This window comes from Nycticebus coucang, chromosome 10 (assembly GCF_027406575.1).
Source record: "Nycticebus coucang isolate mNycCou1 chromosome 10, mNycCou1.pri, whole genome shotgun sequence".
Lineage (NCBI taxonomy): Eukaryota > Metazoa > Chordata > Mammalia > Primates > Lorisidae > Nycticebus > Nycticebus coucang.
This window is the reverse complement of record NC_069789.1, coordinates 36,473,018-36,488,917: the sequence shown is the minus strand read 5'-3', so window position 1 is coordinate 36,488,917 and position 15,900 is coordinate 36,473,018. Positions and strand designations below refer to the sequence as shown.

The window sequence follows — 15,900 nt, the reverse complement described above, 5'->3', positions numbered from 1 at the left end:
ACATGTATGCATATACACTGGGTGTAGATGACTGTGTGTGTGTGTACGCATGTGTATGCATGCACACTGGGTGTAGACAACTCTGTGTGTGTGTGTACACATGTGTATGCATGCACACTGGGTGTAGACGACTCTGTGTGTATGTATGTGTGTATGCATACATGTATGCATACACACTGGGTGTAGATGACTGTGTGTGTGTGTACACATGTGTATGCATGCACACTGGGTGTAGACGACTGTGTGTGTGTGCACACATGTGTATGCATGAACACTGGGTGTAGACAACTCTGTGTGTGTGTGTACACGCACGTGTATGCATACACACTGGGTGTAGATGACTGTGTGTGTGTGTACGCATGTGTATGCATACACACTGGGTGTAGATGACTCTGTGTGTATGTATGTGTGTACACGCACGTGTATACATGCACACTGGGTGTAGACTATTCTGTGTGTGTACACATGTGTATGCATGCACACTGGGTGTAGACAACTCTGTGTGTGTGTGTACATATGTGTATGCATGCACACTGGGTACAGACAACTCTGTATGTGTGTGTAGGATATGCTTATTTCTAAATATTATCCTACATTGGATAATAAACATATCCTACATCAAGCACACAAAGTGAACTCAGTGTGAGTTTAAAATGGCTTGCTTTTTTTCCAGAGGCTTAAGGGACCTGGGCCCCCCTGGGACACACACAGAGTTGACTTGCCTAGAATTAAAAATTCCACAAGCCCATTCTCTGAAGCTGTGCACCCCGTGAAGCCTGAGATCAAAGGGCATGCCGCCCTTCCTCAGAGATATGGGCCAGAGGGTTGACGTATGTTAACAACATATTGTCAGAGGTCTATAGGTGCTCTGCCATGAGGAAAAGACACAGTCGTTACTTCATACTGAGTAAACTGAGTGAATGCTTGAAGATACTCTTCCATTAACTCTTTTCCCCTGTGGCTACTTTCTTCTTTATGATCTTTATTTAGATACCTGCCCAGAGAGTAGTCAGTGTCTAGAAGAAGATGTTTACTGCAAAAGTGATTGTGTTGATATGGTAACAGGAGATTTCCTTTCAAGTTAATTTCAGATAGGTAAAATGATGTAATGATGAAACTAACAGATAATAGATTAAGTGTGTACATGACTAAAAAGGTATAAAATCAAACCCCTAAATAAAGAACTTCGCTACACCATCCCATGCCATGTAGTCTGTTTCTTGACTTAATAATAACAGGAGTGAGTTTACACCCATGGCAAAGCTGCTGATTGTTCATGTCTCTGGTCATGCAACAGTGTGTATGCACGTGTATGGGTGGACACTGGGTGTAGACGACTCTGTGTGTGTGTGTGTGTGTGTATGCACATGTATGCATGCACACTGGGTGTAGACGAACTCACCCTCCCTGACCCCTATGTCAAGCAGCCCATGTGTACCCGGGAAAGCCCAAGTCTGTGTGTGGCTAGGCAGCATGGCCATGAGCCCATGGTGACCTCTCATAGGGCCATGGCCCTGCAGATACAGTCATTGAGAGTTATATCAGGCTGTGAACAACCTCATCATTGGGCAGCTTTGTCTTTTGCCCCTCTCTTGGGTTCGAGGGAGAAATGGTGCAAATGAACATATCAGCAGCTTTCCTCTCAGTCTGAGAGTCTCAAAGCACAGCTAGAGACCATGCTCAGAGGGAGAGAGGAGGCATGCTTCCTGGACACCTCACTTTGACCTCTCTAAGGAATGTTGGGAGGACTCATTTGCAGTGTTTATAGCTAAATTTTCATGGACTGTTTATTATGTACTGGACACCTTCCTGAACACAGGGACCAATTCATTTAATACTGAACAAAACCCTATGAGGTAGATACAATAACTAATCTCAAATAGCCAGTTGGTCCATAGCCACACAACCAATGGGTGGCAGTGAGGCTCTAAACTAGAGAGTCATCTCCGCAACCTTGCCTTTTCCCTGTTAACAAAAGTTCCCAAACTTGTCCCAAAGGCTGAAATCAATGAGAACAAAGAATGAGGACAAGTGGCTAGAGGGAAAAGAAAGAGAAGTTTATTAATTGGCTGGCAAATGAGGAGGGCAGTTGACTAGCGTCTCAAAGACTGCCATCCTATCACTGTCTAAAAACAGTGTTTTTTTAGAAAGGGGGTTTTCAGAAGTTGGGCTGAGGGTCTATGTGACCAGCTTCACATATTGTGGCTTCAGGCTACTGTTGTTTAGCTATAATTAGTGGTTTTGGTAGACCTCATCTTTTGACCCTTTCTGCCCCTTTCATTACTGGCCTGAGTCAGGAATACAGGTTTTAATTCCCAAAAAATATTGGGAGCAGGGTGTTAAAGATACAACTTACAAAATATTACACTGCCCATTTCCAGAATGTTATCTCTGTTACATAGCTGCTTTGTCTTATGTATTAAATGAGATTATGCATAAAACATTTAGTGAAAATCTGGCCTTAAGAAAGTCTCAAAAATTGTTAACTGTTATTGGTGGTGCCTGTAGCTCAAGCTGCTAAGGTGCCAGCCACATACACCAGAGCTGATGGGTTTGAATCTGGCCCAGGCCTGCCAAACAATAACAACTACAACCAAAAAATAGCCGGACAATGTGGTGGGTGCCTGTAGTCCCAGCTACTTGGGAGACTAAGGCAAGAGACTCTATTAAGCCCAGGAGCACTCTACCTAGGATGATAGCTTGAGGCTCTGTCTCAATAAAAAAAAAATGTTAACTATTATTGTGGTTATATATGCACCTTAGTGGGATGAAGTCCAAACACAAAAGTTTGATTAGAAGGGACCCTACTGTACTCGGCTTCCCACTGCCCTGCTAAAAGAGGTGAAAGAGCTGTGAACTAAAAATCATAAGCTCCCAGCTGACTGAGTATACTCCCTCTTGGCCAGGAGGACCCCAGAAGTACCCTAAGGTTGTATAGCTGGCCATGAGAAGTGGATGTCAGAAAGGCCCCGCAAGTCCCTCTCCCTTCTTCTTTTTTTTTAATTAAATCATAGCTGTGTACATTAATGCAATCATGAGGTATAATGTGCTGGTTTTATATACCATTTGAAATATTTTCATCAAAATGGTTAACCTAGACTTCACCGCATTTTCTTAGTTATTGTGTTCAGACATTTATATTCTACACTTAGTAAATTTAACATGTACCCTTGTAAAATGTACTGTAGGTGTGGTCCCACCAATTACCCTCCCTGCCATCTTCCCCCCTCCCCTCTCCTCCCCTCCCCCTCTTCTTTCCCCATATTCTTGGGCTATAGTTGGGTTATAGCTTTCATATGAAAGCCATAAATTAGTTTCATAGTAGGGCTGAGTACATTGGATACTTTTTCTTCCATTCTTGAGATACTTTGCTAAGAAGAGTATGTTCCAGCTCCATCCATGTAAACATGAAAGAGATAAAGTCTCCATCTTTCTTTAAGGCTGCATAATATTCCATGGTGTACCTATACCACAATTTATTAACCCATTCATGGGTCGATGGGCACTTGGGCTTCTTTCATGACTTAGCAATTATGAAATGGGCTTCACTAAACATTCTGGTGCAAATATCTTTGTTTTAAAGTTATTTTTGGTCTTCTGGATATATAGCTAGTAGAGGAATTGAAGGATGGAATGGCAGTTCTATTTTTAGATCCCTAAGTGATTTCCAAACATCTTTTCAAAAGGAACGTATTAGTTTGCATTCCCACCAGCAATGCAGAAGTGTTCCCTTTTCTCCACATCCACGCCAACATCTCTGGTTTTGGGATTTTGTGATGTGGGCTAATTTTAGTGGGGTTAGATGATATCTCAAAGTAGTTTTGATTTGCATTTCTCTGATGATTAAGGATGATGAGCATTTCTTCATGTGTCTGTAGACCGCAATGCACCTGTCTTCTTCAGAGAAATTTCTCTTCAAGTCCCTTGCCCAGCCTGAGATGGGATCACTTGTTCTTTTCTTGCCAGTACGTTTGAGTTCTCTGTGGATTCTGGTTATTAAACTTTTTTTTTTTGAGACAGAGTCTCACTCTATCACCCTCTGTCTCAATAGAGTGCTATGGCATCAGCTCACCAGCAACCTCATACTCTTGGGCTTAAGAGATTCTCTTGCCTCAGCCTCCCAAGTAACTGGGACTACAGGTGCCTGCCACAATGCCTGGCTGTTTTTTGTTGCAGTTGTCATTTTTGTTTAGCTGGCCCAGGCCGGGTTCAAACCCGCCACCCTCTGCGTATGTGGTTAGCACCATAACCACTGTGCTATGGGTGTCGAGTCATCCCTCTCCCTTCTTAAAGAAGTAAATCCTGTCTCCCTGAAATGTATAAAATCAGTCTGTAACCCAACTACACAGGACCCAAGAAACCATGGGCATGTCTTCTTGGCATGTACAAATGGTTGCACATATTTAGCTCCAAATAAACCTCTATAAATTATTTTGCAGAGTTTGGGTTCTTTTCCATTGACAGGGCCTAGAGAGGTGAAGGGACCTCCCTCAGGTCACTGAATAGGAGATGACAGCACCAGGAGGAGGACCGACAACCCCCAACTCCCAGCCCTACAAGCATGGCTACTTTGGGGGTTAAGCTGCCTCAAGGTGCCACTGAAGTGCATCCTCCTCTATGCAGAGGAGAAGGAACCTCAGGATGGCCACTAAGTCTCCCTTGTTGGTGAAAAGCTGTCTCTTTTTAGAAAACCCAGAGGCCATGAGCAGCCAATCCCAAGGAAAGCAAGTGCTAGGGCTAGGGTAGGATATCCCTGGGGTCAGGCAGGCCCTGATTCCAGTCTGCTTGTCCTAGAAACATGGTTGAAAGTGAGGCTGAGCCCAAATGGGAAAGAAAAGCCTATGGAGCAGCCACAGCCCTGGCTGGCGGGGAGGACAACCAGAATTAAGGCCCAGGAATTGGCAGCTCTCTCCTCCAGAGCCTAAGGAAGGCCAAGGATGGCTTCCTTGGGAGCCTGAGAGATACAGCCAAAGAGAAGCGAGGCCAGGGACACAAAGACCTCAAGAAAGGTTCTGCTTACTGGGACCAAAAGCAGACGTCAGAGACAGTCTGGAAGACCCTCATGCAGTCTACAGTGGTTGTGCTTTGAAGAGACTTGGCTAAATACGGAAAACTTACTGGCTAATTCCATGCAAGGGCCTGTGCATTGAAGGCTTCAGGAAAGTGTTTCCTTCTCCAGAAATGGTAAGGGATGGAGCAGCAAACCATCTTTCCAGATGGAACTAAAATCGTCCCTGGGGCAGACATACGGGCCTTCAGTGGCGCAAGTCCAGAGCCCTGCAGGCCCTTCCTCTCTGATCCAGGGCCCTGGCCTTCTCCCTGCAAGGCTTGAAGGCTTGGGCTAACTAGGACACAATGTGGGGTTTTGGCATGTTGGAAAGAAGTAAAGAAACTCTCCTTTTTTCCTCCTTAGCAAGTATGGAAGGTGCAGGGGAGAAAATAATTTTCTCTCTACCCTTCATAGTTCTTAATTGGCATGGGCCACTCTAACAAAAGACAGATTAACAAGAAAAAAACAAATAGACATTTATTCACATGTACACTTCAGGTAAACAGGGAAGATGCCCAGAGAATTGAGTAGATCTCTTGAAAGAACTAGTGGCACCATTTTGGACTTTCATCCTCCATTTTAGAGCAAACCCAAAAGTCCCTAGTTTCGTTTCTTGGTAGACACACCCCTCCCCATCTCCCAGAGTGCATCCGCCCCGTGGCCGTTAAAATTAGCAGGCTCCAATCAGCTTTAAACTCTAGCATAGGCATAAGAAATAACCAATCCAGGGACCATACTTTGTTTCCCATACCCCGCACCCCATATTAAACCCATAAAAACCCCCATGCACTGCAAGCATGGGGCTTTCAGTCCCAGCTGTGTCTTAGAGTGCCGGCAGCCCAGGCTTGAGCTTGAATAAAACACCCTCATGTGATTGCATCGGTTTCTGGCTCTATTGTGTGGTCATTGGGGACCCCATCCTTGGGTGCAATATTTGGGGGCTCGTCTGGGATCCCCAAGACCCTGAGAGACTCCGCCCAGAGGGCCAGTAAGTGTACATGTCTTTGTCTTTGTGGTGAGTAGTTTCTCTCTGAGCTGCTCAGGTTCCAGGTTGTGGTCAGAAGATGGCCTAGGTGGACACACTGGAAGGCCACCGGCCAGAAGTAGCGGAAGACGTTCCCACCTCCCTGGTGGAAGGCTGAGACGTGGGATCCCCAGTCTCCTACAGTGGAGATCACACGGAATCAATCTCCTTAGGGCTCTTGAGTAGGAGCGGGCTGCACCCATGGACAAGCACCAGGCCGTCCATTAACTTTCAGTTTTGTTTCAAGTCAGTCAGCGGCTATGTCTGTCTTTGTCTTTGTATTGTGTGTGTTGCATTGTGCATTAGCTGGGTGACTCTGACGATGGGACAGACTCAGATGATTCCCCTTTCATTTATCCTTGACCACTTCTAGGATTTCCAGGTTCAAGCCCAGAACCTGGGTCTCATGGTGAAGAAAAATAAATGAGATCTTTTGCAAGAACACATGGCTGACCTTCAAAGTTGGATGGCCACCAGAAGGAACTTTTCACCTCCCCTTTATCCTCCAGGTTAAGAACATTGTCTACAGGCCTAAGATGGGCCATCCCGAGCAGGTCCCATACATTACCACCTGGCAGGACCTGGTTGAGGACCCCCCTCCCTGGCTGAAAAGTATCCTACCACCCTGGTCGGAGAAAACCGAGGGCAGCACAGTGTTTGCCCTGCGGAAAAAACCTAAGCCCAAAGAGACTAAACCCGCCACCTCCACCCCCTTGTATCCTGTTTTGCAGAGTGGAGTGGACCCAGAGGAGCTTTTTCTCCCACACTACCATCCCTCAAGCCGGGCACGCCCTAGTGTCCAGTCAGCCCCAGAAGAGGCTGAAGCAGCAGCAGCACCACCCATCAATATTCCACCACATACGCGCAGGAGGGCCTTACGGGATGCATCTGGACAGTCTGGGCAGGCTGTGTGATTCTACTGCCTTAGCACTCTGGGCGGTGGGCCCTCCTGAGGAGGAAACCCTGCACTACTGGCCTTTTGCCACTAGTGACCTATACAACTGGAAAATGCAAAACCCTAAGTTCTCAGAAAAACCCACTGCCCTTATTGACCTATTAGATTCTATCCTTTTCACCCATCAGCCCACTTGGGATGACTGCCAGCAGCTGCTATAGGTCCTCTTAACTACCAAGGAGAGGGACTGAATCTTGGCAGAGGCACGGAAGTCCATCCTGGATGACAATAGGCAGCCTACCACGAACCCAGTACTAATTGAGGCCACATTCTCACTGACCTGGCCAGATTGAGATTTCAATACAGCAGAAGGTAAGAAGAGACTCTGAGTTTACCACCAGACTCTAATGGGGGGTCTCCATAAAGCATCATGGAAGCCGACTAATTTGGCCAAGGTAGGAAATCTACAGCAAGAGAAAGATGAGTCCTCTGCCTTCTTCCTAGATGGACCATGGAGGCATTATACACATACACATCCATGGATCCAGAGGCAGAGAGTAGTAAGGCAGCTGTTATGATGGTTTTTGTTAATCAATAAGCTCCTGACATTAAGAGGAAACTTCAAAGAATACACAGGTTGGCAGAGAAGTCCCTGCAGGCCTTGCTGGTGGTGACTGAACAAGTATACAACAACTAAGAGAGCCCGGAGGAAAAACAGACATGTGCCAGTAACAAGCAGACCAAGGACCTTGCTAAGATCCTGTTCGCCACCATGTTAAGCAGCTCCAAAGAAAAGGAGTGGAGGGTGAAGAAACTGGCCACCAGAGGAGGTAGGGAGCTGCCCTGAGGGGATTGAATTCAGTTATGGAGAGATCAGTGTGCATACTGCAGGGAGACTTGCCACTGGGCCAGAAAATGTCCAAAAAAACGGGAAATGGAAGATGGCGGACGAGTAACACCTTCCTTGCATCTGGGCACCGTGAGTCCGGGGAGATAGGACTCCAGGCATCTCTGGCTGGTGGGATCTGCCTATCATCACCCCTGCGAGGATACAGGGAGTCAGCAAGAGACTTCTGGACCCCAAGAGGAGGACTAAAACAGTGGAAAACCAGCAAGTGGTCGCATGTGTTCAATCCGTCTAAGCCCGCCCGCAACTGTAAGTTCAGTAGCAGAGAGACTGCAAACCAGAAAGGCCTTACCTGTGAACTGTTTTGGTGTCTTTGGACTTGGCACTCAGTTGAACTGCCTTGGGGAGAGCCTGAGCAGGAGTGCGGAGAACTTTGGCCGTTGTCTAGGGCCCCAGTCTGAGCCGCTGAGCCAGACAGAGCTAATAGTGTTTGGCTGTGGGTCACAGGGAGTCATTGTGAGTGATCTGCCCTGGCAAGCTCCGCCCTCAGGGTCGCAGAGCTAGAATTGGGTGGGAGTTGGTAACCCAGTGACCAAGTAGCCTAAGGGCGGGTCTGAGCCGCCTTGCAGCCCTAACCCTCAGGGGCAGATGAGACCAGTTTTGGCACACAGGGTAAGTGGATAGCCACTTCAGCAGTGATGCCAGTGACAAGCACTTTCCTGGGAAAGCTTCTGCTCAGCAAGTGAACAAGTTCAAAGTGCCTTTTAAGTGGGCTGAAGGGAGATTTAGGGTGTCTACCTGCTGGGGTTTGAGAAATCAGCAGCCTCCAGTCATATCAGAACTGTGATTAACATCTCATACCCCAGAAGACCACGTGTTGTCCAGACAATATTCAATAACATATAAATACTGCTTTGTTTTTGATTGTGTTTTTTTTTGGGGGGGGTTGGTTGTTTTTTTTGTTTGTTCATTTATTTTGATGTTGTTGATGTTGTTTTGTGTTTTAAGGTCAACCTTTTCCATATACATCCTTTTTCTTTCTCAATTTTTCTAGTTTAATTACAATTTTGCATTGCTGCCTTTTTCAATAATTAGAACTTCATTTTTGCTAGTGTTTCTACCGCTATTATTTGGTTTCCCACCCAATTTTATCCAGTAAAGTTTTCTGTTTCCTCGTTTTGGTTTGACTTATAGCATTTTTGTCTTTCCTCTCTACTTGGTGGAGGTGGGGTACTGTGTCTGATCAGGTTAGCAAAGAGCTGCTGACCTCAAGGGAACCACCCAACTGGGCACCCCCAGAAGGTGGGGTTTTTATAAGGTTGTGTCAAAGTACCCTACTGTAAACCTATATTGCTCTGTCTCCCTCTTTCTGTGCCTCTCTTTTTTTTGTCAATATTCCTTTTAGCCAAACCCTCTCCTTTCTCTATTTTTCTTATCATTCGGTCCTCCTTTCTTTCATCCCTTTTTTGCTCTTCAACCTTCTCACCCTTCTGGTCGTGTAACCCTTAGTCCACAGGCACAAGAACTTAAAGAGCAAGAGGAAGTGAAAGGAAATTAGGGCAAGGAAAAGATAAAAGAAATCACTCATGAGGAAGAATCAGCAGAAAACTCCAGGCAACATGAAGAACCACTCCAGAACAAGCAAGGGGCCAAGGGACCATGAGGTAGCTACTGCAGATGATTCCACCTATAAAGAAATGTTAGGAATGACAGAAAGGGAATTCAGAATACACATGTTGAAAACAATGAAAGAAATGGTGGAAACAATGAAGGAAACTGCTAATAAAGTAGAAAATAACCAAAAGGAAATCCAAAAACAGAATAAAATAAGAGAAGAACGATATGAAGAATATAAAAAGGATATAGCAGAGCTAAAGGAACTGAAACAGTCAATTAGGGAACTTAAAGATGCAATGGAAAGTATCAGCAACAGGTTAGACCATGCAGAAGAAAGAATTTCAGAGGTAGAAGATAAAGTTCTTGATATAACTAAGATAGTAAAAGAGGCAGAAAAGAAGAGAGAGAAAGCAGAATGTTCACTGTCAGAATTATGGGACTTTATGAAGCGTTCCAACATACGAGTTATAGGAATTCCAGAAGGGGAAGAAGAATGCCCCTGAGGAATGGAAGCCATACTAGAGAACATTATAAAAGAAAATTTCCCAAATATCACCAAAGATTCTGACACACTGCTTTCAGAGGGATATCGGACCCCAGGTCGCCTCAACTCTAAACAAGCTTCTCCAAGACACATTGTGATGAACCTGTCCAAAGTCAACACAAAAGAAAAGATTCTGCAAGCTGCCAGGAGTAAGCGCCAGTTGACCTACAGGGGCAAATCCATCAGAGTGACCGCAGACTTCTCTAATGAAACTTTCCAAGCAAGAAGACAATGGTCATCTACCTTTAATCTACTTAAACAGAACAATTTCCAGCCCAGAATTCTGTACCCTGCTAAGCTAAGCTTCAAAATTGACGGAGAAATCAAATCATTTACGGATATACAAACATTGAGGAAATTCGCTACAACAAGACCAGCTCTACAGAAAATACTTCAACCTGTTCTGCACATTAACCACCACAATGGATCAGAAACAAAGTAAGAACTCAGAAATTAAAGGACAGAACCTAACCTCCACACTGATGCAAAAGATAAAACTAAGCAATGGACTCTCACCAAACAAGACTAATAGAATACTAACACACTTATCAATTATCTCAATAAATGTTAATGGCTTGAATTCCCCACTGAAGAGACATAGATTGATTGACTGGACTAAAAAACACAAGCCATCTATTTGCTGTCTGCAAGAAATACACCTGGCTTCAAAAGACAAATTAAAGCTCTGAGTCAAGGGTTGGAAGACAATTTTTCAGGCAAATGGAATTCAGAAGAAAAGAGGAGTTGCAATCTTATTTTCAGATACATGTGGATTTAAAGCAACTAAAGTCAAAAAAGACAAAGATGGTCACTTTATATTGATCAAGGGAAAAATACAACAAGAAGACATTTCAATTCTAAATATTTATGCACCCAATTTAAATGCTCCCAGATTCTTGAAACAGACCTTACACAGTCTGAGCAATATGATATCTGATAATACCATAATAACACTGATATCTGATAATACCATAATAGGACTTTAACACTCCTCTTACAGAGCTGGACAGATCCTCTAAACAGAAATTAAACAAAGATATAAGAGATTTAAATGAGACCCTAGAACAACTGTGCTTGATAGATGAATATAGAACACTCCATCCCAAAGATAAAGAATATACATTCTTCTCATCGCCCCATGGAACATTCTCCAAAATTGATCATATCCTAGGATATAAAACAAACCTCAACAGAATCAAAAGAATTGAATATTTCCTTGTATCTTCTCAGACCATAAGGCAGTAAAGGTGGAACTCAACTCTAACAAAAATGCTCGACCCCACCCAAAGGCATGGAAATTAAACAATCTTCTGTTGAATAACAGATGGGTGCAGGAAGAAATAAAACAGGAAATCATTAACTTCCTTAAGCATGATAACAATGAAGACACAAGCTACCAAAACCTGTGGGATACTGCAAAAGCAGTTTTGAGAGGAAAATTCATTGCTTTAGATGCCTACATTAGAAAAACAGAAAGAGAGCGCATCAACAATCTCACAAGAGATCTTATGGAATTGGAAATAGAAGAATAATCTAAGCCTAAACTCAGTAGAAGAAAAGAAATATCCAAAATAAAATCAGAGATCAATGAAATTGAAAACAAAAGAATCATTCAAAAAATTAATGAAACAAGGAGTTGGTTTTTTGAAAAAATAAATAAAATAGATAAAACATTGGCCAGACTAACGAGGAATAGAAAAGTAAAATCTCTAGTAACCTCAATCAGAAATGATAAAGGGGAAATAACAACTGATCCCACAGAGATACAAGAGATCATCTCTGAATACTACCAGAAACTCTATGCCCAGAAATTTGACAATGGGAAGGAAATGGATCAATATTTGGAACCACGCCCTCTCCCTAGACTCATTCAGGAAGAAATAGAGCTCCTGAACAGACCATTTTCAAGCACTGAGATCAAAGAAACAATAAAAAACCTTCCAACCAAAAAATGCCCTGGTCCAGATGGCTTCACTCCAGAATTCTATCAAACCTTCAAGGAAGAGCTTATTCCTGTACTGCAGAAATTATTCCAAAAAATTGAGAAAGAAGGAATCTTCCCCAACACATTCTATGAAGCAAACATCACCCTGATACCAAAACCAGGAAAAGACCCAAACAAAAAGGAGAATTTCAGACCAATCTCACTCATGAATATAGATGCAAAAATTCTCAACAAAATCCTAGCCAATAGATTACAGCTTATCATCAAAAAAGTCATTCATCATGATCAAGTAGGCTTCATCCCACGGATGCAAGTTTGGTTTAACATACACAAGTCCATAAACGTTATCCACCATATTAACAGAGGCAAAAATAAAGATCACATGATCCTCTCAATAGATGCAGAAAAAGCATTTGATAAAATCCAGCATCCTTTTCTAATTAGAACACTGAAGAGTATAGGCATAGGTGGCACATTTCTAAAACTGATTGAAGCTATCTATGACAAACCCACAGCTAATATTTTGCTGAATGGAGTAAAACTGAAAGCTTTTCCTCTTAGAACTGGAACCAGACAAGGTTGTCCTCTGTCACCTTTACTATTCAACGTAGTGCTGGAAGTTCTAGCCAATACAATTAGGCAAGACAAGGAAATAAAGGGAATCCAAATGGGAGCAGAGGAGGTCAAACTCTCCCTCTTTGCTGATGACATGATCTTATACTTAGAGAACCCCAAAGACTCAACCACGAGACTCCTAGAAGTCATCAAAAAATACAGTAATGTTTCAGGATATAAAATCAATGTCCACAAGTCAGTAGCCTTTGTATACACCAATAACAGTCAAGATGAGAAGCTAATTAAGGACACAACTCCCTTCGCCATAGTTTCAAAGAAAATGAAATACCTAGGAATATACCTAACAAAGGAGGTGAAGGACCTCTATAAAAAAACTATGAAATCCTCAGAAAGGAAATAGCAGAAGATATTAACAAATGGAAGAACATACCATGCTCATGGATGGGAAGAATCAACATTGTTAAAATGTCTATACTTCCCAAGGCAATCTACCTATTCAATGCCATTCCTATCAAAATACCAACATCGTACTTTCAAGATTTGGAAAAAATGATTCTGCATTTTGTATGGAACCGGAAAAAAACCCGTGTAGCTCAGGCAGTTCTCTGTAACAAAAATAAAGCTGGGGGCATCAGCATACCAGATTTTAGTCTGTACTACAAAGCCATAGTGCTCAAGACAGCATGGTACTGGCACAAAAACAGAGACATAGACACTTGGAATCGAATTGAAAACAAGAAATGAAACTAACATCTTACAACCACCTAATCTTTGATAAACCAAACAAGAACCTACCTTGGGGGAAAGACTCCCTATTCAATAAATGGTGTTGGGAGTACTGGATGTCTACATGTAAAAGACTGAAACTGGACGCACACGTTTCTCCACTCACAAAAATTGATTCAAGATGGATAAAGGACTTAAATTTAAGGCATGAAACAATAAAAATCCTCAAAGAAAGCATAGGAAAATCACTGGAAGATATTGGCCTGGGGAAAGACTTCATGAAGAAGACTGCCATGGCAATTGCAACAACAACAAAAATAAACAAATGGTACTTCATTAAACTGAAAAGCCTAAACGCCCACCAACCCAGGAATGGATTAACAAGCTGTGGTATATGTACACCATGGAATACTATTCAGCTATTAAAAAAAATAGAGAGTTTTTCCTCTTTCTGCCATCTTGGGGCCTGTGGAGGTCTGCTGGGAACAGGACTTCTAAAAGGCAAATATGTCTGGAAGGCTGTGGTCCAAGGCCATTTTTGCTGGCTATAAGAGAGGTCTCCGGAACCAAAGAGAGCACACAGCTCTTCTTAAAATTGAAGGTGTTTATGCCCGAGATGAAACTGAATTTTATTTGGGCAAGAGATGTGCTTATGTATACAAAGCAAAGAACAACACAGTGACTCCTGGCGGCAAACCAAACAAAACCAGAGTAATTTGGGGAAAGATAACTCGAGCCCATGGAAACAGTGGCATGGTTCGTGCCAAATTCCGAAGCAACCTTCCTGCTAAGGCCATTGGACACAGAATCCGTGTGATGCTGTACCCCTCAAGGATTTAAAGTGATGAAAAGTAAATAAAAGTAGATTTGTGCTGTTGTAAAAAAAAAAAAAAAAAAAAATAGAGACTTCACATCCTTCGTATTAACCTGGATGGAAGTGGAAGACATTATTCTTAGTAAAGTATCACAAGAATGGAGAAGCATGAATCCTATGTACTCAATTTTGATATGAGGACAATTAATGACAATTAAGGTTATGGGGGGGAGGAAAAGCAAAAAGAGGGATGGAGGGAGGGGGGTGGGGCCTTGGTGTGTGTCACACTTTATGGGGGCAAGACATGATTGCAAGAGGGACTTTACCTAACAATTGCAATCAGTGTAACCTGGCTTATTGTACCCTCAATGAATCCCCAACAATAAAGAAAAAAAAACGGGACAATGAGGACCTCCCTCAAAACCGAGCCCATGTTCTAGAGCTTAGGGAACTCAGTGACTAGAGGGGATGGGATTTGGATCACCTCCCCGAGCCCTGGGTACCCTCAAAGTGGAGGGGGCACCAGTAGACTTCTTAGTCGAGACAGGTACACAACACTCAGTCCTAGTTGAAAGGAGAGGCAAGTTAGCCTCCAAGAAATCCTGGGTGCAGGATGTCACTGGGATGAAACAATACTCGTGGACCACCCAGAGAACAGTGGACACAGGGGCAGGCTGAGTGTCACGCGCATTTATGGTCATCCCAGACTGCCCTTACCCCTTACTTGGTAGAGACCTCCTTAGCAAAATTGGAGCACAAAATTCTTTCAAACAAGGAATGCCACAGGTTATGGACAGACAAGGACATCCTGTCCATGTCCTAACCCTGCACCTACAGGATGAATATCAACTCCATCAGCAACCTCTGCCACTGAGCCAACCAGATATCTTTGACTGACTGAAATCCTACCTGTCACTCTGGGCCAAAACAAGGGGAATGGGACTGGCAAAACACCAGCCCCCAATCATAGTCGAGCTCAAACCTGAAGCTGAACCGGTGCGGGTAAGGCAGTACCCCATGACCCCTGAAGCCAGAAACGGGATTCTACCACACATTCCGTGGTTACTAGATGCTGGGATCCTAATCCCCTGCCAGTCCCGATGGAATACCCCCCTGCTACCAGTCAAAAAGCACCTCACTAATGATTATCGGCCAGTCCAAGACCTCCGGGAGGTCAACAAGCAGGTAATGGACATTCACCTGACTGTACCAAACCCCTACAACCTCCTAAGCTCACTGGCCTGGTATACCCCATCCCAGACCTGGTATACAGTATTAGATTTAAAGGATGCCTTCTTCAGCTTGTCGCTGGCGCCCTGGAGCCAGGCTGTGTTTGCCTTCATGTGGAGTGATCCGGAAAAAGGCATCAGTGGACAGCTAACTTGGACCCGCTTGCCACAAGGGTTTAAGAACTCTCAACTATCTTTGATGAGGCCTTGCATGAAGATCTGGGTGAGTTTCACAGACAAAACCCCAACCTGACCATCCTCCAGTATGCAGATGACATCCTAGTAGCGGCCATCAGCAAACAGGACTGCCTACAAAGTACATGGGACCTGCTCGTCATCCCAGCAGGGGTATCGGGCATCAGCGGAGAAGGCCCAGATCTGTCAGCAAACTGTGTTACCTGGAATACACTCTTAAAGATGGTCAGAGGTGGCTCACTGAGGCCAGGAAGCAGATTGTACTCAAGATCCCAACCCCAACCAACCCCAGGCAGGTGTGAGAGTTTCTGGGGTCTGCAGGGTTCTGCTGACTTGGGTACCAGGCTTTGCTGAAATCGCGAAACCCTTCTATGAAGCCACAAGGGAGGGACACCCCTTCAAGTGGATAACAGAAAGAGAATTGGCCTTTCAGAGACT

The 15,900-nt window shown here is 43.9% G+C and overlaps 1 protein-coding gene across 1 annotated transcript; it reads left to right on the top strand.

The window, feature by feature from the left end:
- The first annotated feature begins 13,670 nt into the window (after positions 1-13,670).
- On the top strand, positions 13,671-14,095 carry LOC128597239 (60S ribosomal protein L35a). Its single transcript, XM_053607453.1, has one exon. It carries the CDS (start codon positions 13,732-13,734, stop codon positions 14,062-14,064), a length of 333 nt encoding a protein of 110 aa, XP_053463428.1. The 5' UTR covers positions 13,671-13,731; the 3' UTR covers positions 14,065-14,095.
- The last annotated feature ends 1,805 nt before the right edge of the window (positions 14,096-15,900 follow it).

Coding starts and splice junctions, on each gene's coding strand:
- LOC128597239 (XM_053607453.1), top strand. CDS start 13,732: ATGTCTGGAAGGCTGTGGTCCAAGGCCATTTTTGCTGGCTATAAGAGA.